This window comes from Papio anubis, chromosome 7 (genome assembly GCF_008728515.1).
Source record: "Papio anubis isolate 15944 chromosome 7, Panubis1.0, whole genome shotgun sequence".
Taxonomy (NCBI): domain Eukaryota; kingdom Metazoa; phylum Chordata; class Mammalia; order Primates; family Cercopithecidae; genus Papio; species Papio anubis.
In genome coordinates, this window is record NC_044982.1 from 98742337 (window position 1) to 98769748 (window position 27412).

Sequence of the window (27412 nt, forward strand, 5' to 3'; positions counted from 1 at the left end):
CTCACTGTGGCCTTCACCTCCAGTGCTCAGGCAATCCTCCCATCTCAGCCTCCTGAGTAGCCGGAACTACAGACACCAGCCACCATGGCCAGATAATTTTTCATCTTTTTTTTAGAGATGGGATCTCACTATGCTATCCAGGCTGGTCTTGAACTCCTGAGCTCAAGAAATCCTCCTGCCTCAGCCTCCCAAAATGCTGGGATTACATGTGTGACCTACTATGCCCAGCTGAGATGCATATTAACACTACAATGAGATATTGTTTCATACTCAAAAACATTTTATAAATAAAATTTTTACATATATAGATATATATGTATGTATACATATATTTGCTTTTTCTATATATACACATACATACGTATACATATAATACATGTATATTATATATATTATACATATGTTTCCAATTAACTACTATACTGAAGTTCATATTAGTAAATCCTTTGATTTTCATTAGTTTGTATGAGTATCCTTATTGCTTAAGCAACATATTTAGTTTTGTCTGTTTTTACCTTTACTGTATTTTTTTTTTTTCCAAGACGGAGTCTTACTCTGTCACCCAGGCTGGAGTGCAGTGGCACAATCTTGGCTCACTACAACCTCCACTCCCAGGTTCAAGGGATTCTTCTGCTTCAGCTTCCTGAGTAGCTGGGACTGCAGGTGTGAGCCACCACACCCGGCTAATTTTTGTATTTTTATTAGAGAGCCAGATTACCATAAAAGCCAGGCTGGTCTCAAACTCCTGACCTCGGATCTCCCTCGCCTCGCCTCCCAAAGTGCTGGGATTACAGGTGTGAGCCACCACACCAGCCCTGATCTTTACTGTATTTGTGCTCTTACTAAATATATATGTATGTATAGAGAAAGACAGGGAAAAAAGCAAATATATATAAAAGCATAGGAGTGAGAAATGCCAAACTCCCTAAGTTGTACAGTGGGCACATGGTTGTTCTTTACACTAATTGTTGTATATTTTAATATTGACTTTTTTATTAAGAGTAGATAGTAGAGGCCGGGCGCGGTGGCTCAAGCCTGTAATCCCAGCACTTTGGGAGGCCGAGGCGGGTGGATCAGGCCAGAGATCGAGACCATCCTGGCTAACATGGTGAAACCCCATCTCTACTAAAAATAATAAAAAAAAAAAACTAGCCGCATGGGTATGGCTTCAGTCCCAGCTACTCGGAGGCTGAGGAAGGAGAATGGCGTGAACCTGGGAGGCGAGCTGCAGTGAGCCGAGATCACGCCACTGCACTCCAGCCTGGCAGATATTAAGGCGAGACTCCGTCCAAAAAAAAAAAAAAGAGTAAATAGTAGATAGTAGTTCAGCAGGAGGAAGTGAAGCAAGAAGCTATTCTAGAGAGAAGAAATTGTACTGGAGAGGGCAGGCTGTGTTCAGGAAACAAAGTGTCATCATTCTGCTTGGCAGAATAAAAGACATTTTTTCTTTGTCAGAAGAGCAGCAACTTGCATTTGTGCACTTTATAAAATACTTTCATGTGCTCCCACCAGTTAATTATCAACTTGAAGAACAAGTATTCCATTCGATACATGAGGAAACAGGCTCAGAAAGAATAAGCGATATATCTGTGAATATTTTTTGGCAGAGAAAAATCTTAAAAGGATATACAACAAACGGTAGTGGTTATCTCTGGGAAGTGGAATTTACTGTTTGCTTAATTGTATTTTCTGATATTTCTATAAATGAACATGAAATAAAAGATAATAAAGTAGAGAGAGGGAAGGAAAACAGGAAAACAAAGATTTTCTCAAAATCAAACGTTCATGCTTTTTTGAGACGGAGTCCGCCAGGTCGCCCAGGCTGGAGTGCAGTATTGGATCTCGCCCACTGCAAGCCCACCCGGTTTTAATGCCTATTCTTCTTGCCTTCAGCCTACCGAGTAGCCGGGACTACAGGCTACTCACCACCGGCCTGGCTAGTTTTTTGTATTTTTTTTTCCTCTGAGGCGAGTCCGCCTCTGTCGCCCAGGCTGGAGTGCAGTGGCCGATCTCAGCTCACTGCAAGCTCCGCCTCCCCGGGAGTTCCCCGCCATTCTCCCGCTTCAGCCTCCCAGGCTGGGACTACAGGCTCACCACCGCCTCCCGCTAGTTTTTTGTATTTTTAGTAGAGACGGGTTTCACTGCAGCTAGCTACAGGATGGTCTCAACTCCTGACTGATCCCGCCTGGGCCTCCCAAAGTGCTGGGATTACAGGCTTGAGCCACAGCGCCCGGCCACCTTCATGCTTTTATATTCCCAATCCTGCTCTGATTTACACTAATGACAACAACAGAAGAAATACAAGAAAGATTCTAACATAGAAAAAAATGTTCAACTTCACTGGTAATCAAAGAAATGCAAATTAAAACAATATGTAAGAATAATGTATATTAAATTAGCAAAACTTTTTTAAAGATGAGGGTGTGATGAGACTAGTAGCCATTTACTGTTGGGAACACTGTAAATTGATACAATAGCTTTGAAAATTATTCCGCAGTGGCCAGGTGTGGTGAGCATTACCTGTAATCCCAGCCTGGGAGGTCGGCGGCAGATCACCTGGAGGCCAGGAGTTTGAACCAGCTGGTTATCATGGTGAAACCCTGTCTCTACTAAAAATCACGTGGGCTGGCTGGCATGGTGGTGCACACCTGAATCCCAGTTGGCCAAGAGGCTGAGAATCGCTAGAACTCAGGAGGCAGTTGCAGTGAGCCGAGATCGTAAAGACCAAGCACTCAGCCTGGGTGACAGAGCAAGACCTGTCTCAAAAAAAAAAGAAAAAAAAAAAAAAAATTCCCCAGCAAGTAAGGAAGGTGTAAAATTGTTCTCATCCTGTGAAAATCTAAAATGTGGAAAGTTTTTTTCTGGGGAGCAACAAAACATTCATATGAGCATTTTTAATGCAGTAGGGCATCCCCAATTCAGACACCAGGTCCAAGATTGACTGTTTTTTTTTTTTTTTTTTTTGAGACGGAGTCTCGCTGTGCTCCCAGGCTGGAGTGCAGTGGCCTGATCTCGCTCACTGCAAAGCTCCTCCGGCCCGGTTCACGCCATTCTCACCAGCCTCCAAGTAGCTGAGACTACAGGCTCAGCCACCACTCGCTAGTTTTTAGAGTTTTTCAGTAGAGACGGGTTACCCATGTTAGCCAGGATAGTCTCGACCTCCTGACCTCGGATCCACCACCGGGCCTCCCAAAGTGCTGGATTACAGGCTTGAGCCATACCGCCCAAGATTGACTGTTTATAGAAAGATGGCTTATACTCTTTTGGACATTTGTTTGCTCTAATTTATACACAGAAAGGAGCAGAGGGTGTTTTGGAGTTTGTTGGAGGGGCGTTTGCTGAAGGAAATATAAGAAAATGTGTGTGTGTGCATGTGTTTGACTGGGAATGAAGGAACTGATCTAGTGTCTGTTCAGGGTCCAGGCACTCAGATTACTCTTTTTCCCCCTCAGTATAACTCAATGAGATTTGAGGGAAAAAGGTCAATCTCGGGAGAAGTGTTCTGTTTTCTTATTTGCTTTCTTTTATTTTTCTTGTGAAATACATTGTAAATGAAAAGCATATAAGTAATGCATATTAACAATTTAAATAATTATTTCACAAAGAAAACCTGTGTACTCAGCACCCAACTTAAGAAATAGAAACCGATGGCAGTGGTGGGCGGATTACTTGAGACCAGGAGTTTGAGACCAGCCTGGCCAACATGGTGAAACTCCGTCTCTACTAAAATTACAAAAATTAGCTGGGTGTGGTGGTGCATGCTTGTAATCCCAGCTATTTGGGAGGCTGAGACAGAAGAATCACTTGAACCCAGGAGGCAGAGGTTGCAGTGATCTGAGATCCTGCCACTGCACTCCAGCCTTGGTGACAGAATGAGACTTGGTCTCAAAACAAATCAAAACAAACAAACAAAAAAGAAATAGAAACTTTGCACCTTTCTCTCCCATTCCAAATAATTACTATACTGAAGTTTGTATTAGTAAATTCTTTGATTTTCATTAGTTTGTGTATCCTTATTGCTTAAGCAATATATTGTTTAGTTTTGCCTCTTTTTTACCTTTACTGTATTTTTACTCTTACTAAATATATATTTCTTTTTTTTTTTTTGAGACGGAGTCTCGGCTTCTGTCACCTGTAGGTTGAGGCTGTGTGGCTCTTCTGATCTCAGCTCACTGCAAGCTCCGCCTCCCGGGTTTACGCCATTCTCCTGCCTCAGCCTCCCGAGTAGCTGGGACTACAGGCGCCCGCCACTTCGCCCGGCTAGCTTTTCGTATTTTTTAGTAGAGACGGGGTTTCACCGTGTTAGCCAGGATGGTCTCGATCTCCTGACCTCGTGATCCACCCGTCTCGGCCTCCCAAAGTGCTGGGATTACAGGCTTGAGCCACCTCGCCCGGCCTTAAACATATATTTCTATGTCTTGCTTTTTACACTCAATATTGTTTGAAGCTTGTCTGTGTTGATGCATGTAACTGTAGTCTGCCAGTTTTCCTTGATGGATAGCATTCGATATGTAAATTACCAACTTGCTCAGAAGTGCAGCCACTAAATCCTCATTTTGAGCAATCACCCCAAGTAAGACTGATGCAGGGTGACTTTTGCTCACACTTCAGGAATTACTGTCTTAGAGGACAAAATCCGAGCTCTTACCTCCCAGTTTCCCAACTCTCTACATCAGCCTTTTATTTTTAATTTTAGTAGAACTGTTTGTTTTCCTTTTCCAAAAATATTTTCTCATCATTTTTCACCTATATAATTCTTATGCTTTAAGTCTCTCCATTAAACTATAAACTCCTCCAAAGATTATCATTATTATCATTGTTGTCACTGACATTTATGGAGCAGATACAATATACCAGGTAGTTAGTACAAAGAGTTTTTCATGGATCATCTCATTAATCCTTGTCCAACCCCATGAAGAAGATTCTGGGATTAGCATCATTTTACAGATAAGGAAGTAAGGGTCAGAGAGATTAAGTAACTTGCCCAAAGTTAAACAGCTCTGGAATGTGGATCTCTAACCATCTTACTTGTCTTTGAACCTCTAGGATCTAGGGTAGGACTTTTGGTGTGTGGAAGGCACTTGATTAATGTCTGTTGAGCTGCACTGAAAGGAAAAGTCAAGGAGACCAGATGGAAAACAATCCATTTAGTTCAGATGATGGCAGTGGGGATGGAAAAGAGGAGCTGGAAATAAGACTTGGCATGCCAGACTATTACAGAGCTGAATATGGGGAGTGAGGTCGGGGGAGGGAATGAGGAAGGGACAAGGCATTTCCATTTTTTCGCTTTGAGCACTTCTGTATTTTTTGGAAATGTTTTCAGCAACCATGTGATGCTTTTATAATTTTTTTTTAAAGAAGAGAAAGTGTAGAGGCAGCAACTACGTGACTAGGCACCGGCAAAATATGGAAAAAAAAGGACAAAAAGAAACCCAAGCTGACCAGGAGGCTTCTGGCAAGGCAATGTAGGAGAATGGGGAATTGAAGTCAGAAAGAGAAATGCCTGGGGGAATGCTTCTAGGGGAGATACTGACTGTAATTTGGAGAGTCTGGGTTTGGGAAGCAGCAGGTCATCTGGGGGAGGTCTCCACCAAGTAGCTAGACTTGTAGGTCTGAAATTCGGGAGAGAGGCTGAGCCAGACCCATGCTCTGAGAAATGATGGTTGAAGTCATAAGCTTAATGTGCAGAACAAAAAAGAAAGAAGAAAGAAGACCTCAACCAGAGTGTTGACGCGTCAGGCATATCTGAGTAGAAGAAGAGCCAGGCCGGGCGCGGTGGCTCACTCCTAGAATCCCAGCACTTTGGGAGGCCGAGGCAGGCAGATCACCTGAGGCAGTTCAAGACCAGCCTAGTGTAACCCCTGTCTCTACCAAAAGTACAAAAATTAGCTGGGCCTGTGGTCCCAGCTACTCCAGAGGCTGAGGCACCACAATCCCTTGAACCTGGGAGGTGGAGGTTGCAGTGAACTGGTGAGCCGAGATCGTGCCACTGCACTCCAGCCTGGGCAACAAAGCAAGACTTTGTCTCAAAAACAAAACAAAACAAAACAAAAACCAGAGGAGCCAGGGAAGGTACTTGAAGAGGAGCATCCAGAAATGTAGGCGAATCATCTCACAACCTCATAATCACCAATGGAAAAGATAATTTTTTTAAAAAGGCATATGGGCCTGGTGCAGTAGCTCACACCTGTAATCCCAGCACTTTGGGAGGCCAAGATGGGACAGTTGCTTGAGGTCAGGAGTTCAAGAGCAGCCTGGGCAACAAAGGGGGACCCTGTCTCTATCAAAATTATTATCATTATTATTGTTGGAGATGGAGTTTCGCTCTTGTCACCCAGGTTGGAGTGCAATGGCACGATCTCGACTCACTGCAACCTCCGCCTCCCAGGTTCAAGTGATTCTCCTGCCTCAGCCTCATGAGTAGCTGGGATTACAGGTGCCCACCACCACGCCTGGCTAATTTTTGTACTTTTACTAGAGACAGCATTTCACCATATTGGCCAGGCTGGTCCTGACCTCAGGTGATCCACTTGCCTTGGCCTCCCAAAGTGCTGGGATTACAAGCATGAGCCACCACACTTGGCCTCTACCAAAAAATTTAAAAGGCCGGGCTTGGTGGCATGTGCCTCTAGTCCTAGCTGCTACTCAGGAGGCTGAGACAGGAGGATTGCTTGAGCCTGGGAGGTTGAGGCTTCAGTGAGTCATGATCACACCACTGCACTCCAGCCTCAGCAAAAGAGCAAGACCCCATCTCTAAAAAATAATAAAAAAACATATGTAAATGGCATCAAACAGTAAAGAGTTCTTTTATTTTTTTTTAAGAGACAAGTTTTAGCTCTGTCATGCAATCTGGAGTACAGTGGTACGATCACAGCTCACCGCAGCCTTGAACTCCTGGGCTCAGGCAATCCTCAATCCTCCCACCTCAGCCTCCCAAGTACTTGGGATGACAGGCGCACATCACCATGCCTGTCTAATTTGTTGAAACTATTTTTTTGTGGAGACAGGGTCTGGCTATGGTGCCTAGGCTGGTCTTAAACTTCTGGGCTCAAGCAATCCTCTGGCTTCAGCCTCCCAAAGTGCTGGCATTACAGGTGTGAGCCACCACACTCAGCCCTAAAAGACCTTTGAGGGTCCAGTTGTAGAAGCATGCTAGGGTAAGTGGCCCTATTAAAAGGGCCTAGGCATGATAACCCTGAGAATATCTACATGTGAGTGGAAGTTTGACAAAAGGGGAAGAGAAGGACTGCAATGATAAGGTCTAGGAGGCATTATTTCGAGGTAAAAGAAGGGTTAGAGATCTTGTCTTTTTGTTGTGGTGCCTGCCCTGGTGCTTGGTGATAACAATTACTCGCTGGAGACTTACTTTACATCATGGATTGTCTCAAAGCCTTTAGTTTTTTTCTCCATAATATGACCTACACATAGCGGCCAAATTGACCTTCTGAAGTGCTGATCACGTCTCTCCTCTCCTATAAAACCACCAGCTACGCCCTTTTCTCTAGAGAGTAAGATCCAAACTCTTTAGTTTGGCAGCTAAGAACCTTCTTGGTGTGACCTTCGCTCGCTCACCTGGCCAGTTTTGTCTCACTCTGCTACTTTTCCAGCACAATGAGATCCTTGCCCATAAGCATGCACTCATTAATTCATCCAGTAAACACATATTGAGCACCTACCATGTGCCAGGCACTGTTCTAAGTGCCATGGAAAGAATGGAAACAAGAGAAATGACTCCCACCTTTTGCGGAGTTTACCAAAAACAAATCAATAAGAAATTATCAGACAGGTATAAGGACTTTGATGAAAAAAGAGGATAATGTGATGGAGGGTGACTAATTTAGATTGGATAATTAGGGAAAGTCTTCCTAAGGAGATTGGTTTAGGCTGAACCCTGGTTGACAAATAGGAGGCAATGCAAAGGTCTGGGCGAGGAACATTCTGGGCAGAGGGAACAATTAGTACCAAGGGTCTAAAGAGCGCACAACCTTGGCATGACCAAGGAGCAGAGAACTCAAGAGTGCTGAGATGAGGCAAGGGAGAGGGAAGGGGACATCACAAGAGGCTGGAGGGGGAGAGGACAAAACCACAAGGGCCTCTTAGGCCTGGGTAAGGATTTGGGTCTTCATTCTAAAAGCAATGGAAAGCTGCTGAGAAGTGATGTGATTCGATTTAGGATTTTAAAAGTTCACTCTGGTTTCTGTGAGTGAAACCAGAGTTTTTTCAGAGCAAAAATAGTATCAGGAAGATCAGTTTGGAGGCTGCTGCAGGAATTCATGTAAGAGATTGGTCATTTGGGACTGAAGAGTGGCAGTGAAGACGGACAGGTTTGACAGATACGTTTGAGAGGAATCTGGGAGGTAAAATTAATGGGTCTTGGTGATGACCTCAATTTTGGAGTGAGAAAGAACGGATATGTGGAGCATGTTAAAGCAGCAAATCATCTAGTCATGAGGTAGAAAGAAAAGAAAACTATAGAAAGGGTTACCTCCACTCTCAGCAATAGTATTGAAATATTCCCTGCTCACGGCTGGGGGAGGATGGGCAGGAAGACAGGGAGGAGAGAGGGGATTGGCAGGGCCACAAAGCAAATCTCACATTGCCCTTCGAGAGCTCCATTTTACCATAGCTGTACAACATGAAAATCAAAGTGATAGGTGGCCAGGTGTGGTGGCTCTTGCCTGTAATCCCAGTACTTTGGGAGGCCAAGGCAGGTGGATCTCCTGAGGTCAGAAGTTCAAGACCCACCTGGCCAACATGGTGAAACCCTGTCTCTACTTAACATATAAAATTAGCCAGACGTGGTGGCATGCATCTGTGATCCCAGCTACTCGGGAGGCTGAGGCAGGAGAATTGCTTGAACCTGGGAGGCAGAGGGTGCAGTGAGCGAAGATCACGCCATTGCACTCCAGCCTGAGCAACAGAGCAAGACTTCGTCTCAAAAAAAACAAAAACAAAAACAAACAAACAAAAACAGAGCTTACATCTTACAATAACTGAATAACATGAAAAACAAACAAAATGATAGGTGGCCAGGCACAGTGGCTCACGCCTGTAATCCCAGCACTTTGGGAGGCTGAGGCGGGTGGAGCACCTGAGGTCAGGAGTTCGAGACTAGGTGTGATCTCAGCTCACTGCAGCCTCCATTTCCTGGGTTCAAGCAATTCTCCTGCCTCAGCCTCCTGAGTAGGCGGGATTACAGGCACATGCCACCACACCTGGATAATTTTTGTATTTTTAGTATAGGTGGGGTTTTGCCAAGTTGGCCAGGCTGGTCTCAAACTCCTGACCTCAGGTGGTCCTCCCGCCTCAGCCTCCCAGAGTGCTGGGATTACAGGCATGAGCCACTGTGCCAAGCCTGAATCTGCATTTCTGAAAAGTTTCCAGATAACGCTGATGCTACTAGTCTGGGCTCACAGTTTGAGAACCACTGCACTGGATTAACTAAAAAAAACTTTCTGGTCAATTATCTAATGATGCTTTCAAAAACGGAGCTAAGGTTATCAGCTGAGTTCTATCCTTCATGAGCCACAGTACTCAGATGGCATTCCATGTAATGGAAGAGAATGAAAGAAAAAACCTTTAATCCGTCACTTTGTTCTCTAAAAAGTGGTAACTACCCAGCTCCCTCCTTAACCCCTTGCACCTGCGCTTACTCCTCCACTTCCATTCCACCAGGATGAAGGACCCCAGCACAGGATCTTGCAAAGCTCCCTAGAACTACACCCCTCCATCATTTCCAAATTCAGACTGGTTTAATGGATGTAATATGGGTCCTCTGGTCCTGTAGTGTCTCACAGGCACTGTAGCAAATCCCAGAGCTGGTCTGTTGTTGCAGAGGAGGACTGCAAGCTGGAAATCTAGTGACTTGCAGCCAAATCTGGCCCTTCCGTTAACTATGTGGCCCATGATGAGTCATGTCATTTAGCATTTTTACACCCTAAGTTTCAACAGTTTTTTTTTTAAGTCCCCCAGTATGAGAGAAAAGGGAATACTTAAAGAAATATTAGCCAAAATTTTCTTGGAAAAAAGACATTAGCAACAGAACTGTAACATTAGAGATATTACATTTATAGTTAACCAACAAAGAGCGTGCGTGTGTGTGTGTGTGTGTGTATTTTTAGATCTTCACAACAACCTTGTGAGGTAGGTAAAACTTGAGGCTGAGAGAAGATGAAAGTCTGGCCAAATTAAGTATCAGAGCCAGGACTCAAATACTTTACCTTCTCAATGAAGTCAGTGTTCTTTCCAACACACTGCCTTCCCTCAATTGATTTCAGTTGAATGTAGGAATGTACTAGTGCATAACCTGGATGGCCCTAAAAGGATCAGAGAATTATATTAACCTAAAACTAAATGGCCAATGACTCAGCAAATTAGAAAACAAGAGTTGTTAGTCTTCAGCTAAATGCCACGGAGGACCCCTGCAATATCATTTGACATTCTCAGCAATTTTGCTTCCACAATTTTACAGTCCTCTACCAGGTCCCTGTGGCTTGTTCATTGTAGGATATTTTCTGTGTGTCAGATGACAGCAAACCTCCTGTAGAAGTACCTCATACACTGCCATTTCAAAGAGCTTCTGAAATTCTTTCAGTCTCCAAGTCACAAGACCGCAAACATCCTCTAAGATAATTCAGCCTTGTCATGGCAGTGAGACATCTGGTGACTAATGCCTGCACAGCACTGAACTGGGAGTGCATTTCCATTTTATTCAATTTGTGTATTCCAATGCCAAACCTTCCAGTTATAATCTAATTTCTTTCAAGTTCTGAGCTTGGGGTGGGGGGATTACACTAATAAATTTCTAATTGAGTAATAAGACTGATAAAAGTCACCAATCTTGTATTGAGTGTCTTTTAAGGGCCAGGTAGTGCATTAAAGGCTTTATATAAGACCTCAAATATTAATCATTAATAATGATGTGACCATTTAGTTATTGAGCATCTATGTTGTGCCAGGCACTGTACTAGGTGGTTAATGTATGATCTCTAGGCCACATTTTTCTCATTTCTCATTTAGTAACTAGGCATCAACTTTTTTTTTTTTTGGAGATGGAGTCTCACTCTGTTGCCCAGGCTGGAGTGCAGTGGCGTGATCTCAGCTCACTGCAACCTGCACCTTCCGGGTTCAAATGATTCTTCTGCCTCACCCTTCTGAGTAGCTGGGACTACGGGTGCGTGCCACCACGCCCAGCTAATTTTTTTTTTGAGACAGGTCTCACTCTGGCCGCCCAGGCTGGAGTGCAGTGGCTCAATCTTGGCTTGCGTTGCAAGCTCCGCCTCTGGGTTCACGCCCGTCTCCTGCCTCAGCCTCCTGAGCAGCTGGGACTGGCCGCCACCACGCCTGGCTGTTTTTGTATTTTTAGTAGAGACGGGGTTTCACCGTGTTAGCCAGGCTGGTCTCAAACTCCTGACCTCAAGTGATCCACCCGCCTTGGCCTCCCAAAAGTGCTAGGATTACAAGCGTGAGCCACCACGCCTGGCCAGCATCAACTATTAAACTCACATTTCCCTAAGAGTCAGTCACACACTGAAGGAATGCCTTTTGTATTCAGACCGTTGTTTGGTCCCTTTAAGTTTATCCTCTATAACATAGACAAGAAAGAGGGAGGATAGATCAGGGCCTAAATTGAGCCACTGATGCCCAGGTTTTCTCTATTTGGGGTGCTTGAAGACAGTAGCAATGAAAATTCACAAGGGAGCAGCAGAACACTAAAGACTATTTCCTAAACCAAATGGGTGTTTTGATGGCATGAAAGATGCGCTTTCTGACGGAAGCTCTTGTTACATTTACTACAGTGGAAAGGTTTTTCTCCTGTATGCGTTCTCTGGTGTGTGAGGAAATGGGAACGCTGATTGAAGGTCTTGCCACACTCAGGACATCGATAGGGCCTGTCTCCTAAGTGGATTCTCTGATGGGTAATAAAGTGGGAGCTCTGATTGAAGCTCTTCCCACACTCCCCACATTTGTACGGTCTTTCTCCTGTGTGGATTCGTTGGTGCTTAATGAGGGCGGAGCTGTCAGTGAATCCTTTCCCACAGTTTTCACACTTAAAAGGTCTCTCACCTGTGTGTGTTCTTTGGTGCGTGACTAAATGTGAGCTCTGACTGAAGCTTTTGTGGCAGTCAGGACAACTGAAAGGTCTTTCTCCTGAATGAGTACTCATGTGAGCTACAAAATGAGAACTATCTCTGAAGCCCTTCCCACACTCTGGGCATTTGAAGGGCCGTTCTCCCGTGTGGGTTCGTTGGTGCTTAATCAAATCTGAGCTCTGGCTAAAACTCTCCCCACAGTCATTACACCTGTAAGGCTTCACCCCTGTGTGGGTCCTCTGGTGAGTGATGAAATTTGAGCTTCGACTGAAGCTTTTGTGACATTCCAGGCACGTGTAGGGCTTCTCGCCTGTGTGGGTTCTTTGGTGCATTATGAGGTGTGGCTTCCGCCCAAAAGTCTTCCCACACTCTGGGCACTCATAGGGTTTCTCCCCTGTGTGGGTTCTCTGATGTTTGATGAGTGTTGAGCTGTCGCTGAATTTTTTCTCACACCCCTTGCATTGGTAGGGCTTCTCTCCTGTGTGTGTTCTGCGATGGGTGACAAGGTCTGAGCTCTGTTTGAAGCCTTTCCCACACTCAATGCACGTATAGGGCCTCTCGCCAGTGTGGGTTCTTAGGTGTCTTATGAGATAGGAACTCTGGTTAAAGCTTTTCCCGCATTCTGCACACATAGGCTTCTCTCCTACATATCCATCCAGGAGCTTGTTTAAATCCCTCTCCTGTGAAAAGGGCTCCAGCTGGTCCTCTCCTGGAAGGGTTCCATGTTGCCCTTCTAATTCTAGGCCTCGCTCCCAGTTTCCTCCCCAACTAAGAGTATGAGAAAGATCTTTATTGGTTCTTTCTGAAGATGTTCCACATTGTTCTGCTGTTTCAGAAATGTCCTGATTGAGCTTTGCCACCTGATGCTCAAAGTCTGAAAAATTAATGTAGGTAACAGAGAATAAAGTTATCAGTTACCAGGAAGGAATATCAGAAAACAGTGAAAAAGATTAAAATCCCTGTTTCTGTAGCAGATTGCACTTAATTCAACCGTTCTGCTTTTCACTTTGTGAAAAGTTTATTGAGGTTCATTGAGCTGTCAGAACACATGAATTCCTAAACTTTTTAAATTTTAAGATGGCCAGATGAATCTTGATATCCTTCAAGTGAAGACCACATATTGTCAATATTGGGCAGTTTCTTTAGAAGATATTAAAGGTTTAGGCCAGGCGTGGTGGCTCACGCCTGTAATCCCAGCACTTTGCGAGGCCGAAGCATGCAGAGCACTTGAGGTTAGGAGTTCGAGACCAGCCTGGCCAACGTGGTGAAACTCCATCTCTACTAAAAATACAAAAATTAGCTTGGCATGGTGGTGGATGCCTATAGTCCCAGCTACTCGGGAGGCTGAGGCAGGAGAATCACTTGAACCCAGGAGGCGGAGGTTGCTTTGAGCAGAGATTGTGTCACTGCACTCCAGGCTGGGAGACAGAGGGAGACTCCATCTCAGAAAAAACATAGGTTAGACAAAAGTGAAATGCTTAGTCAAAATGTAGACTTTATTTAGTCAACTACTGACCATTAAGTCAAATTTAAATGTCTGCTAGTAGGAACAAAATTCTAGGGCGGCATTCCAAATTCTTCATCTAAACAAGGCTGAAATGCTAGATTTCCTTCCACTGGGGAGCACTCACATCTCACCTGCGTGGCTTTCCCTCAGGATCTTTCTCGCCTCAAAGTTTTGGAGTGGTAGGACCCATGGCTCTTCTTTCTGCTCCAACTGGGAGATTACACTAGGCCTGGAAATTCTACACAGGAATGTAAACATAGGATGTGAGTCTGAGTCAATCACACAAGGCCTGACCAAAATCCAAGCCCTACTCCCTACCTAGATATGAGAGAACACCAGGGAAACTCTAACATGTATTTGGTCTCATTAAAAGTACAGCCATGGTACAGTGATAAAACAGGGTGATTTCCCCAAAATACTAAGAAAAAAAAGCTCTTTTCCTCCCATAAAAACAAAAACAAAACAAAACAAAAAAAAACAGACTCAGTTGACAGAAACTCTGAATAAGTAAATACAATAACCATTTCTGAAGGCACAAGGCTGAAGTTAAATATGGAGAGGGTTTGATCAGAAACAAAGCTGCCATGACCTCACCCTTAGAAAGAATAAAGGAAGTTAACTATAATGTTGGGCTTTAAAATTTTCCCAGAACGGCAGCAGTCAAAAAAGCCACAAGAAAAAGATAAACACTTGTTAAGTAGCCTATAAATATATGAAAAATGTTTAACCTCACTATAATCAAAGAAATTCCATTATAACAATGATACACTGAGGCAATATAGTGTAGAGATAATGAGTACAAACTCAGCATTCACACTGCCTGGGTTTGAGTCATAATCCTGCCTCTTACAAGCTGTGTGGCCTTAAGAAAGTTACTTAAACTCTGTGCCTCGATGTCTTCATCAATAAAATAGGGATAAGAGGCCGGGCGCGGTGACTCACGCCTGTAATCCCAGAACTTTGGGAGGCCGAGGCAGGCGGATCACGAGGTCAGGAGTTTGAGACCAGCCTGGCCAACATAGTGAAACCCCGTCTCTACTAAAAATAGCCGGGCATGATGGCACAGGCCTGTAGTCCCAGTTACTTGGGAGGCTGAGGCAGGAGAATCACTTGAACCTGGGAGGCAGAGGTTGTGGTGAACTGAGGTCACACCACTGCACTCCAGCCTGGGCTACAGAGTGAGACTTTATCTCAAAAAAAAAAAAAAAAAAGGGATAACAATAAGATCCATTGGCTAGGTGCAGTAGCTCACACCTGTAATCTCAGCACTTTGGGAGGCCAAGGCAGATGGATCACTTGAGGCTAGGAGTTCAAGACCAGCCTGGCCAACACGGAGAAACCCTGTCTCTACTAAAAATACAAAAATTAGCCACATGTGGTGGTGCACACCTGTAATCTCATCTACTTGGGAGGCTGAGGCATGGGAATTGCTTGAGCCTGGGAGATGGAGGTTGCAGTGAGCTGAGATTGCACCACGGCATTCCAGCCTGGGCGACACAGACTCTATCTCCAAAAAAAAAGACTTCAATAAATGTTAACTATCATTGCTATTTTTCCCAGACTCTTTTTTTGTGTTTTGTGTGCATGTTCGTTTTTGAGACAGGCTCTTGCTTTGTCACCCAGGCTGGAGAGCACTGGTACAATCACAGTTCACTGCATCCTCGAGCTCCTGGCTCAAGCTATTCTCTCACCTCAGCCTCCCAAGTAGTTGGGACCACAGGCACAAACCCCTACACCTGGCTAATGTAACTTTTTGTAGAGACAGGGTCTCATTATGTTGCCCAGGCTGGTCTTGAGCTTCAGAGCTCGAGTGGTCCTCCTGCCTCAACCTCCCAAAATGCTGGGATTATAGGCATGAACCACCACACCCAGCCCCAGACTATTTAAATTATTATACCCACTGTGAAAGGTAGAATATAAAGAAATGGATACTTTCATATAATGTTTGTGGGAATAAATCAATTGATTCGATCTTCTTGGAAGGCATTTTGCAAAGTATTAATTACCTTAGAAATGTATCTGTTCTTTGACCTACCAATTCTAGTTCTGAGAATTCTAAGGAAATGATAAAATTATACTTCAATAAAAAAACACTTTTAAAAAATGAGTTAAAAGAGGTTTATCACAACCTGGTGAAAATTTAGAAATGACCTAAATGTCCCACAACAAAGGAATAATTATATAGCTCACTGCAGCCTGGAACTCCTGTGCTCAAGGGATCCTCCTGCCTCAGCCTCCCAAGTAGCTCAGGCAATTGCTATTTTTATAGGTTAAAAAAAGGTCAGATATATGGTTCAATCTAATGTTTGACTTCAACAACAAAATAATATTGTATTCCATAAAACAAAATACTAGGTGGTTATTTTAAGTGATGTAAAGAAAGATATTTATTGTTGTCAAAATATATTCATGATACAACATGGAAGAAAGAATGTGCAGCTGAATGTACAGTATAATCCCAATATTATCCTTTTGTGCTTGTTTTAAAATCGTATACATGCTTAGAAAAATGCTGGTAGGATAGTAACTCTTCAGTGGTGGGATTAGGGATGACGTTTGTTTTCATTTTGATTGTCTTTTGCTTTAATGAGTATACATTACTTGTATAATAGATGAAGTAGGCCAGGTGCAGTGGCTCACGCCTCTAATCCCAGCACTTTGGGAGGCCAAGGCCAGTGGATCACTTGAGGTCAGGAGTTCAAGACCCGCCTGGCCAACATGGTGAAACCTCAACTCTACTAAAAATACAAAAATTAGAGTGCGGTGGCTCTCTCCTGTAATCCCAGCACTTTGGGAGGCCGAAGTGAGCGGATCGCTTGAGGTCAGGAGTTTGAGACCAACCTGGCCCACATGGAGATAACCCATCTCTACTAAAAATACAAAAAAATTATCCAGGAATCGCTTGAACCCAGGAGGCAGAGGTTGCAGTGAGCCGAGATCGCACCACAACACTACAGCCTGGGTGACAGAGAGAGACTCTGCCACAAAAAAAAAAAAAAAAGTAAAGCAGAAGGAAGGGTAGCCAGGATATTTGGGAAAGAGCAATTGGAGGTATTTTATTTGTTTGTTTGTTTGTTTGAGACAGAGTCTTGCTCTATTGCCTAGGCTGGAGTGCAATGGTACGGTCTCAGCTGACTGCAACCTCCGCCTGCCAGGTTCAAGCGATTCTCCTGCTCAGTCTCCAGAGTAACTGGGATTACAGGCGCCTGCTACCACACCCAGCTGATTTTTATATTTTTAGTAGAGATGGGGTTTCATCAAATTGGCCAGGCTGGTCTTGAACTCCTGACCTTGTGATCCACCCACCTCGGCCTATCAAAATGCTGGGATTACAGGCGTGAGCCACTGCGCCCAGCCTGTTTTTAAGTGACAGAAAAAATTACCTCCTTTTCCACAAAGACCTCAGAAGTCTCAAAAGTTAAGTGGCAGAGGTGAGAGTTCAACCCAGGCTGGAAAAGGGGGACAGTAATACATATATCAAAAAATTATGATGAGATATTAAAAAGACAATAAATAGCAAAGATATTTACAAACCATAAAATGCATAAAGACGTAATTCTTTTTCTGCCAAGGAGGCAACAATTAATCTTACAGAGGTCTGGAGCTCTAAGACACCAACATACCAGAGACTACTCAGACCTGGGCCCTTTATCTAAGTCTCAAATTAAAGGAGAGTAGTGGCCAGGCATGGTGGCACCCATAATCCCAGCACTTTGGAAGGTGGAAGCAGTGGATTGCTTGAGCTCAGGAGTTTGAGACCAGCCTGGCCAACATAGCAAAATCCTGTCTCTACTAAAAACACCAAAAACTAGCTGGGCATGGTGGCACATGCCTGTGATCCCAGCTACTCAGGAGGTTGAGTTGGGAGAATTGCTTGAGCCCAGGAGGCAAGGGTTGCAGTGAATCGAGATCACGCCACTGCACTCCAGCCTGGATGACAGAGCGAGACCCCATCTCAAAAAAACAAGATAAATAAATAAAATAAAGGAGAGTAGCATTCTTACCCTTTGATAGCCCATTCTTCTAACTGTGCTGGGTGGCATTCCTGAAGAGGATTCTCTAAGCAGTGTCCAGGTAACCCACTCTTCCCTGAAGTCCTCAGCCACATTATCAAGGGTCATCAGTTCCTAAAGCAAGAGACCTCGATATGCATCAGTAGCTCCCTAGGTATTCTCACCATTGTCTGAAAGCCAAAAAACGGCCATCAGTGTACACAAACAACCCCCCACACCTGATCAGAATGGTCCTGAGGTAAATTCTGTCAACCACAGAGGGTTGCTTTTCTTAGTCTGTTTTTACATACATCTTCTCCTGGCCAACTTTCCCATTACTAAGAGAGGCCTAGGCCTCCCAAACACATCGACAGAACCCAGTCTTTTAGATACATTAACTTTTTGAGGAAAAAATTGTCCATGATGAACAAGGTAAACAAAGGAGAGAGTTGGTAGGTACAATTTGATTTCTGGAAAGCTTTTGATTCTCTCCAACTTCATTTTCCTCAGCAAACAAGGAAATTGTGGACTTAACTATACTCATATTAGTTATGAGAACAGCTGACTTCTTGGCTTGCAGATTTGGGGTCAACCTCAAGGGACAGATTATGCAGAACCCCAAAGGGAACTGTGTTGGATACTACTCTATTTCAAGATCTTAATGGAGTCAGAAATAAGACTGAAAAAGACATTTTTTTTTTAAAAAAAAAGACATGGATAGGTTGTAAAAATAAGTGAAAGTCAATGGGGATAAGCACAAAACACAACTCTTAAAGGCTGAAACCAATCATTAATATATTAATAAATTGACAGCAATATCATGAAAAACATTACTTTTTGGAGGATAGTCAGAGTCAACTACTGGATGGATCAGTAATTTATTCAACAATCAATATGTTGCCAGGCATAGGAGTCACAAAGAAATTAAGATAATGTTTTTTCCCTTTAAAACTTTCCAATACACCAGCCTCAGCAACATATTGAGACCCCTTTCTCTACAAAGAACTTTTAAAAATCAGCCAGGCATGGTGGCATGCACTTGTGGTCCCAGCTACTCAGGAGGCTGAGGTGGGAGGATCACTTCAGCCCAGGAGTTCAAGGCTGCAGTGAGCTATGATGGCGCCACTGCACTCCATGCACTCCAGCCTAGCAACAGAGTGAGCCCCTGTCTCTCCCTTAAAAAAAAAAAAAAAAAATTCAGCCAGCATGACCACCCACTACAAAGAATATTGCATTTCACGGGAGGAAGGACCAGACTAGGGTGAAGAAGTTTTACTCTTTCACATCTTTTGTCCCACTACAAAGCACCTATTTACTACTGGAACACAGATACAGACACAGACACACACACACACACACACACAGACACACTTTTGGGGGAAATATTTATGTATTTACAGACATTATTATTGGTCATTTATAAAGTATTGAGTTTTTAAGGATCTAAAAACCATTGCTCTGGTTTAAAACTTTAACAAGCAACAATAATGTAATTAGAAAGTAAAAATGGTAATAACAGTTTTCAGTATTGGTCGGGCGCTGTGGCTCATGACTGTAATCCCAGCACTTTGGGAGAACGAGATGGGCAGATCACCTGGGGTCAGGAGTTCGAGATCAACCTGGCCAACATGGTGAAACCCTGTCTCTACCAATAATACAAAATTAGCCGGGTGTGGTGGCGCACACCTGTAATCCCAACTACTCGGGAGGCTGCGGCAGGAGAATCGCTTGAACCCGGGAGGCAGAGACTACAGTGAACGGAGATAGCACCGTTGCATTCCAGCCTGGGCAACAAGAGCGAAATCCCCTCTAAAAAAAAAAAAAAAGAAGTAGAAGAAGAAAAAGGAAAAAAAAAAAAAGAGCTTTTAGTATAATTTTTATTTCTACATTCATTACAAAACACAGCTGCAGGGCCCCCTTGCTGGAGACTTCTTAGCCACGGTTATAGAAACCCTGTTTCCCAGCCCGTCCCTTTCCCCATGCGCAGATGACCTCAAAGGCCCCACAGCTCTGAGGGGCTGTGACTAAGTGCCATTGTGAGAATCTCCAGTGCGTTCACCGGGTTTATTAATAGGAACATGACTGCACGCGTGGGGCTGAACCCCGTTCTTCTTCTCGGTGCTGGGGCCCTCACCAGGGTGCGGCGGTAAGAGGGTGGCAGATCAGCTGAAACCCGGGGACCACCATCGAGAAGCAAGAAAACTGATTAAGAGAATGACTTATCTCGACGACGGTATAGAGACCACAGCTACCTCTCCCACACCCCAGCAGGACCCGGGGACTCCCAAAGGCCAGCGTGGGAACCCCTCTGAGAAAACGTCTGGGTGGCGGGCGAGCCCCCTCCACGCCTCTCAGCAGCGCGCCGCTGCCGCCGCAGTCTCCCTCCTTGGATCACTCACCGCCCCAGGGCCCAGCTGGGGATGGAGCAGGAAGTGAGTCCTCCACCGCCGAGCCGCACCCGGCCCGCAACCCCGAGGCGGTCCCTCCCAGAACCCGACCGGGATTCGTGACAGGGCTGTGGGGACACAGGTGGGACTCAGGCTTCGACAGCTCGCAGCCGGAAAGTACCGCCCCTGTCCTCTTGCTATTGGCTTTTTAGTTTCCATGGCTAGAATGTTTCTCTATCCATAGGCTGACAGAGCTATCAATTACCGCCTAGCCTTCTGGGAAACGTAGTCCCGAACAAGACCTCAAAGGACTCGGAGCCTTGGATATCCAGTTCCAAGCGTTGAAAAGTGCTAAACCCAATTCCCCAGCTACCGGCCCCCAGGAACCGCCTGTTTGGAGCCTAAATGCCGTACCCTCAGTGTGGCATCTGCTGATGTGAATCTCCTGGCCTCACCCACCTACCGCGGAGCAGCCTGGTGCCCAACGTGAGGTCTCCCGCGCTCTGGCACCTCGCCCCTCCCCAGCGCAGAGCAGCTCAGCCCTCTGGCCTTTGCAGCCTCTCTTCTGCCCAGTCTTCCACCTCACACCCGGCGGCCGGAGCCTGCAGGGTGTTTGCGGAGGCCGGGTCCCAGACCAACTCAAACTGGACATAAGAAAGGCCCAGCAGACGCCCTTAGGAGAAAACAGACATTCCGTATCCTTCCCTTGGCATCAAACTCCCAGGCGCATCCCCTTTCCGTCTGGTTGATAGCCAGAGGAGGCGGGCGAGGGCATCAAATATTCTGGGAAATGTGATGTTGGGCTTCAAACTGGGGAGGCTCCTGGGTCTCATGTGAAAGCCAGTGGTCACGTTGGGTCGGCCTCTAGCTAAAAAATAATGTCTTTCCTTAAAGTGAAGAAAATGTGCCTGTCTACTCCGTTTGTTGATTCAGTGCAATTTAGAAAAAGAAAGAACATTTTGTGATGTACTATAAAACGCTTAGAATTGCCAGCCATAGAGTTAATGTTGAAGATCCCTTTGATGCTAATTCCACCATTCCTTCAACAAAAATAGGGTGCATTTTCCAGTGGATATTTATTGGGAACATTCTATACTCAAGATCGTTCTGGGAACTGTGGTTACTCGGGAATCATACATAACCATTACCTTCATGAAGTTCACAGGCCAAAAGGGGAGATAAACCATAAAAGGTATCAAAATCCTAAGTAATATTTTGTCTTTTTTTTTCATATAGCCAGTTGCATCTTAGTTATTTTGCTACAATTGTAGTCATCTGCAAGATAACTACATTGCATTTTCAGAAACTCTGTCGACTGTGAACAAATATCTGGTTAGCAGAGGTAGTTAGACGTAGTTAGATTTAGTCAGATGAAAATGAGGAAAATGGAAATCCCAGAGGAGCTCAGTAACAAAGGAATGCCCAGGAAACCTAGGGATTGCCAGGCCTTCTGTAACTGGAACAGAGTTCAGGACCTGGAGAACTGAAGGCATCTTCAGGCCCCTCGGTAAGTCTTTCTAGCATTTTGCCATCAGGGAGATCATGAAGATTACTCTTCAATCTGGGACTGGAGTGGGGAGATGAATGAAGAGTCACAGAATCTGGCTGGTGGCTATCCCCTGTCACTCTCTCCAGCTTCTGTTCCTTCTGCCTTACCTTGTTCTCTCAGCGGTTTGTTCACAATGATCAGGTGTGTGGGGAGTGATGGAAAGGAAGTTTGGTCTCATGACAAGAGCAGTCAGTGCAGGAAACCAATCGTGTACCCGCAATGGCCACCTGAAGAGAGGATCATGACCTGTTGGGGGTTGGGTGCTAAAGGGCGTGGCCGAGAGGAGGCATAGAGGAGGGAGGAAAAACTGTGAAAGGACTTCAAGGAGCATGAAAACAGAGAAAGACTTCAGCAGTTAATAGAACTGAATTTATTTTGTTTTATTTATTTTATTTTATTTTTTGAGACTGAGTCTTGCCCTGTCGCCCAGGCTGGAGTACAATGGCACCACTGCAGCTCACTGCAACCTCCGCCTCCTGGGTTCAAACAATTCTCCTGCCTCAGCCTCCCAAGTAGCTAGGATTACAGGCATGCACCACCACGCCGGCTAATTTTTTATATCTTTAGTAGAGACCGGTTTTCACCATGTTGGCAAAGCTGGTCTCGAACTCCTGACCTCAGGTGATCCGCCTGCCTCGGCCTCCCAAAGTGCTGCGGTTACAGGCGTGAGCCATCGCACCCGGCCAGAACTGATTTTTTTTAAAGAGAGAGTCTATCATCTGTTGCTGTGTAACAAATTACCCCCAAATTTATTGGTTGAAAAACCAAATATTTGGTTTTGTGCTCCCAGCTGTTTGGAAAAGCCGCCAGTATTTCTCCACCTAGCTTTCCTCTACCACCAGGCAGGAGCACCTGAGGTCCCCCTCCCACCCCACATTCCGCCCGCCCGCACACTCGGACCAGCGCTGTTGATATTTCTGCCCCTATTCTGAGCACACGTCAGCGGAGCGAGCGGGACGCGGCCTGCGGTCAGCGGCGAAGAAGGCAGGCCCTGCGCGGGAATCTCGGAAGCCATGTGATTCATCATGAAGTTCCAGTACAAGGAGGACCATCCCTTTGAGTAGCGGAAAAGGGAAGCAGAAAATATCCGGAAGAAATATCTGGACAGGGTCCCTGTGATTGTAGAGAAGGCTCCAAAAGCCAGGGTGCCTGATCTGGACAAGAGGAAGTACCTAGTGCCCTCCGACCTTACCAATGGCCAGTTATACTTCTTAATCCGGAAGAGAATCCACCTGAGACTTGAGGACGCCTTATTCTTCTTTGTCAACAACACAATCCCTCCCACTAGTGCTACCGTGGGCCAACTGTATGAGGACAGTCATGAGGAAGATGATTTTCTGTATGTGGCCTACGGTAATGAGAGTGTCTATGGGAAATGAATGGTTGGAAGCCCAGCAGATGGAAGCATCTGGACTTGGGGGTAGGGGAGGGGTGTATGCGCGACTTGGGGAAAGAGAGGGCGGCTCCCACCGCGAGGAGACAGAAGGTGAAGACATCTAGAAACTACACCGCACACACCGTCATCACATTTTCACATGCTCAATTGATATTTTTTGCTGCTTCCTCAGCTCAGGGAGAAAGCTTATCAGGACGGAGCTGTTGCATTGGCTTTGATAGAGGAATGGGGATGATGTAATTTTACGGCATTCCTGAGATTTAATTTTTGTGCAATTTCATAGAAGGGTCAGGAGGTGGACAAGTTGGGGTCAGAGATGATGGCAGTCCAGCAGCAACTCCCTGTACTCCCTTCTCTTTAGGCACATATTCTATTTTTGACAGTTGCACAAGACAGGTAGGGAAAGGGGACTTGTGGTAGTGGACCATACCTGGGAACCAAAAGAGACCCACTGTAATTGATGCATCGTGGCCCCTGATCTTCCCTGTCCCACACTTCTTTTCTCCTATCCCAGTTACAATCTCACAAACATCACAGTGCCACCCCAGGGGAGGCAGTAGACATCAACCCAGAAATTTAGACAGGGATCTCTTATTTTTGGAAAATAGGGGTTAGGCATGAGGGTGGTTATGATTAAGAAGACAGTTTTTTTTTTTGTTTTTTTTTTGTTTTTTTTTTTTGAGGCGGAGTCTTCACTCTGTCGCCCAGGCTGAAGTGCAGTGGCACCATCTCAGCTCACTGCAAGCTCCGCCTCCCGGGTTCCCGCCATTCTCCTGCCTCAGCCTCCCGAATAGCTGGGACTACAGGCGCCCGCCACCGCGCCCGGCTAATTTTTTTTTTGTATTTTAGTAGAGACGGGGTTTCACCGTGTTAGCCAGGATGGTCTCGATCTCCTGACCTCGTGATCCGCCCGCCTCGGCCTCCCAAAGTGCAGGGATTACAGGCGTGAGCCACCGCGCCCGGCCAAGAAGACAGTTTTGTTATTAAATAGCATTAAACTGGAATTGACAGAGTGTTGATCATCTCTGTCTAAACTGTTCTTTCTCTCTGGTGCTCCTTCTATCACCCCTACCTTGGAATTTAATAAGCTTCAGGCATTTCCAATTGCAGAATAAAACCACTCCTAGCATCTTCTCTAGTATTTTCCATGTATCAGGACAGAGATGTCTTCTGTAGGGAAGGGGCAGGTATGAAGTAAGGTAGATTATCTACACCTCTCACTCATTCAGGATTCTTGCTCCCATGCCACTGTCCCTTCAGTCTCACACAGAAATACTATGTGATGGCCAGCTGCTTCCCTTCTGGGTTATCCACTGCAGCTGCTAGTTAGAAAGGTTTGCAGGGATGACTTTTAGTAAATCATGGGAATTTTACTGATTTATTGATTTGTTATCACTTTTAGGGTTTTTGGGGTGGGAGTGGGGAGTAGGAATTGCACTCAGACATGACATTTCAATTCATCTCTGCAAATGAAAAGGGTTCTTCCTCTTGGGGGAAATCTGTGTGTCAGTTCTGTCAGCTGCAAGTTCTTGTGTAATGAAGTCAATGCCATCAGGCCAAGGAAATAAAATAATTGCTTACCTTAAAAAACAAAACATGTGCCAGGTGCAGTGGATTATGCCTATAATCCCAGCAATTTGGGAAGCTGAGGCAGGAGGATTGCTTGAGCCCAGGAGTTCAAGACCAGCCTGGGCAACATAGCAAGGCCTCGTCTCTACTAAAAATAAAAAAATCAGCCGGGCTTGGTGATGCGTACCTGTAGTCTCGGCTACCTGGGAGACTGAGGTAAGAGGATCACTTGAGCCTGGGGAGACTGAGGCTGCAGTAAGCCAGGATGGCACCACTGCACTCTAGCCTGGAAGACAGAGTGAAACCCTGTCTCAAAAAAAATTATTTTATTTCTGTTGATTAGGAATCTGGAACAGCCTAGGTGAGTATCTCTGAAGGTATCTCACACGGTTGCAGTCTAGACACTGGCTGGGACTACAGTCATCTGAAGGCTTGACTGGGGCCAGACTATCTGCTTGCTCCCAATCTCCCTCATGTGACTATTTCCTCACCTGTAGCTTCTCCTCCCAATGTGTCAGCTGGCTTCCCCAGGGTGAGTGATTAAGATAGAAAGAAGCAGAAGCTGCAATCTAACCTTGGAAGTGATAGACCATCATTTCTGCCATACTCTTTTGGTCACACAGACCAACCCTGGTACAGTGTGGGAGGGGACTACACAAAGGTGTGAATACTTAGAGGCAAGGATCATAGTGGGTGTATTAGTCAGGGTTCTCCAAAGAGACAGAATCAATAGGATATATAGATATAGAGAACCAGGGAAGCCAGTAGTGTGAGTCTGTTTAAGTTCAAAGGCCCAAGAACTTGAGGGGCTGCTGGTGCAAGTCCTGAAGTCTGAAAGCTGAAGAACCTGGAGTTCTAATGTCTGAGATCAAGAGAAGGGTGTCCCAGCTCAGAAGAAAGAGAGAGAAAATTCGCCTTTCATCTGTCCTTTTGCACTATCTGGGCTCTCAGCTGACTGGGTGGTACCATCTACCCTGGGTGAGGGCAGATCTTCCTTATCAGTCTACTAATTTAAATGCCAGTCTCGGCCGGGCGCGGTGGCTCAAGCCTGTAATCCCAGCACTTTGGGAGGCCGAGGCGGGTGGATCACGAGGTCAGGAGATCGAGACCATCCTGGCTAACATGGTGAAACCCCGTCTCTACTAAAAATACAAAAAACTAGCCGGGCGTGGTGGCGGGCGACTGTAGTCCCAGCTACTCGGAGGCTGAGGCAGGAGAATGGCGTGAACCTGGGAGGCGGAGCTTGCAGTGAGCCGAGATCGCGCCACTGCACTCCAGCCTGGGTGACACAGCGCGAGACTCCGTCTCAAAAAAAAAAAAAAAAAAAATGCCAGTCTCTTCCAAACACACTTACAGACATAACCATAAATAATGCTTTCTCAGCTATCTGGGTATTCCTTAATCTAGTCAAGTTGACACCTAAAACTTTTTTTTAGAGACAGGGTCTCACTCTGTTACCCAGGCTTCCATGCAGTGGTGTGATCATAGTTCACTGCAGCCTCAAACTCCCAGGTTCAAGTGATCCTCCCACCTCAGCCTCCCAAGCAGCTAGGACTACAGGCATGTGCTACTGCACCTGGCAAATTTTAAAATTTTTTGTAGAGATGAGGTCTTGCTATGTTGCTGAGGCTGGTCTTGAACTCCTGGGCTCAAGTGAGCCTCCTGCCTCAGTCCCCCGAAGTGCTGGCATTACAGGCTTGAACCACCACACCCAACCGACACCTAAAATTAACCATCATAGTGGGCCACCTTGGAGGCTGACTACCACAGGGACTACAGAGGACTTTAGGACATTGTCCTTGATGTACTCTGTCATGCTCCTATGACAGCTCTTTAAGGAAACTTACAGTAAAGATCTCTATGTATGGGGAACGGGGGAGATGATCCCATTACTCAAACTAGGAGCCTTAGAGACTTCTGCAACCCTTCATGCTACATAGGATCAAAGTCTTGGGTACTACCTCTTACCTTCTTGCTACTCAATTCAGCTATGAATGCCAGTTCTACTCTGTTGCAACCACCGAATGTTGGCTCCAGGATGCTCTATGGGCCAGTTTCCTTCAACACTTCAAAAAAGGAGTAGGCTACAAGGTCCTTTATTTCTGCTTCCCTTCAACTTCTCCGGGGTTCCTATCATTACCCTTCCCTACCTTTCCCATTGATGTTAATTTCCCTGGCCTACCTTTAATCATGCAAGGCTGTCAAGAAGTATATTTATTGGGAACTGCACTTGTCCATATGCAAGAGAAACTTGACTACTGTGGTTTATCCAAATCAGGGATTTTTCTCACGTATCAAGAAGTCGAGAAAGGCTGGTTGCAGTGGCTCGCACCTGTAATCCCAGCAATCTGGGAGACCGAAGTGGTGGGTCACTTGAGGCCAGGAGATTGAGACCAGCCTGGCTAACATGGCAAAACCCTGTCTCTACTAAAAATACAAAAAAGTTAGCTGGCCATGGTGGCGCATGCCTGTAATCCCAGCTACTCAGGAGGCACGAGAATCGCTTGAACCTGGGAGTTAGAGGTTGCAGTGAGCCGAGATTACGCCACTGCACTTCAGCCTGGATGACAGAGAGAGACTCTGTCTCAAAAAAAAAAAAAAAAATCTAGAGATTAGTAATACATGTCTAGTAAAGCAACTCCAGGATGCTGTCAAGGACCTGGGTGTTCTCTGTCTTCCTGCTCTGTCAACCTTGGTGGGTGGCTCTTGTCCTCATAGTCGCTTCCAGTCATCATGGCTGTATTCCAGAATAGAATATTGCTCTGTCATTAAATGTTATTATCACTGAAATTATGCCATAGAACATAGACAAATGAAAGATGTAAAAAAGCGTGTGGCAAAACACACGTGAAATATTATTCCATTTGCATCTGGTGAATATCTGTCACTTGTCTACCAGCACACTATCTTTCTAGGGGAA

General features: G+C 45.3%; 1 protein-coding gene and 1 pseudogene across 2 annotated transcripts; one reads left to right on the plus strand and one right to left on the minus strand.

Moving 5' to 3' along the window:
- Positions 1–11530: 11530 nt before the first annotated feature.
- Positions 11531–20239, minus strand: ZNF774 (zinc finger protein 774). The gene is made up of 4 exons (XM_003901390.4): positions 19991–20239; positions 17604–17726; positions 13731–13837; positions 11531–12966 (listed from the first exon to the last, which is right to left on the minus strand). The coding sequence occupies exons 2-4, from the start codon at positions 17705–17707 to the stop codon at positions 11726–11728; spliced, it is 1452 nt and encodes a 483-aa protein (XP_003901439.1). The 5' UTR covers positions 17708–17726; positions 19991–20239; the 3' UTR covers positions 11531–11725.
- Positions 20240–22238: 1999 nt separating this feature from the next.
- LOC101004209 lies at positions 22239–23619 on the plus strand (annotated as a pseudogene). Its single transcript, XR_004185041.1, has one exon. The product of XR_004185041.1 is annotated as a gamma-aminobutyric acid receptor-associated protein-like 3 (transcript).
- The last annotated feature ends 3793 nt before the right edge of the window (positions 23620–27412 follow it).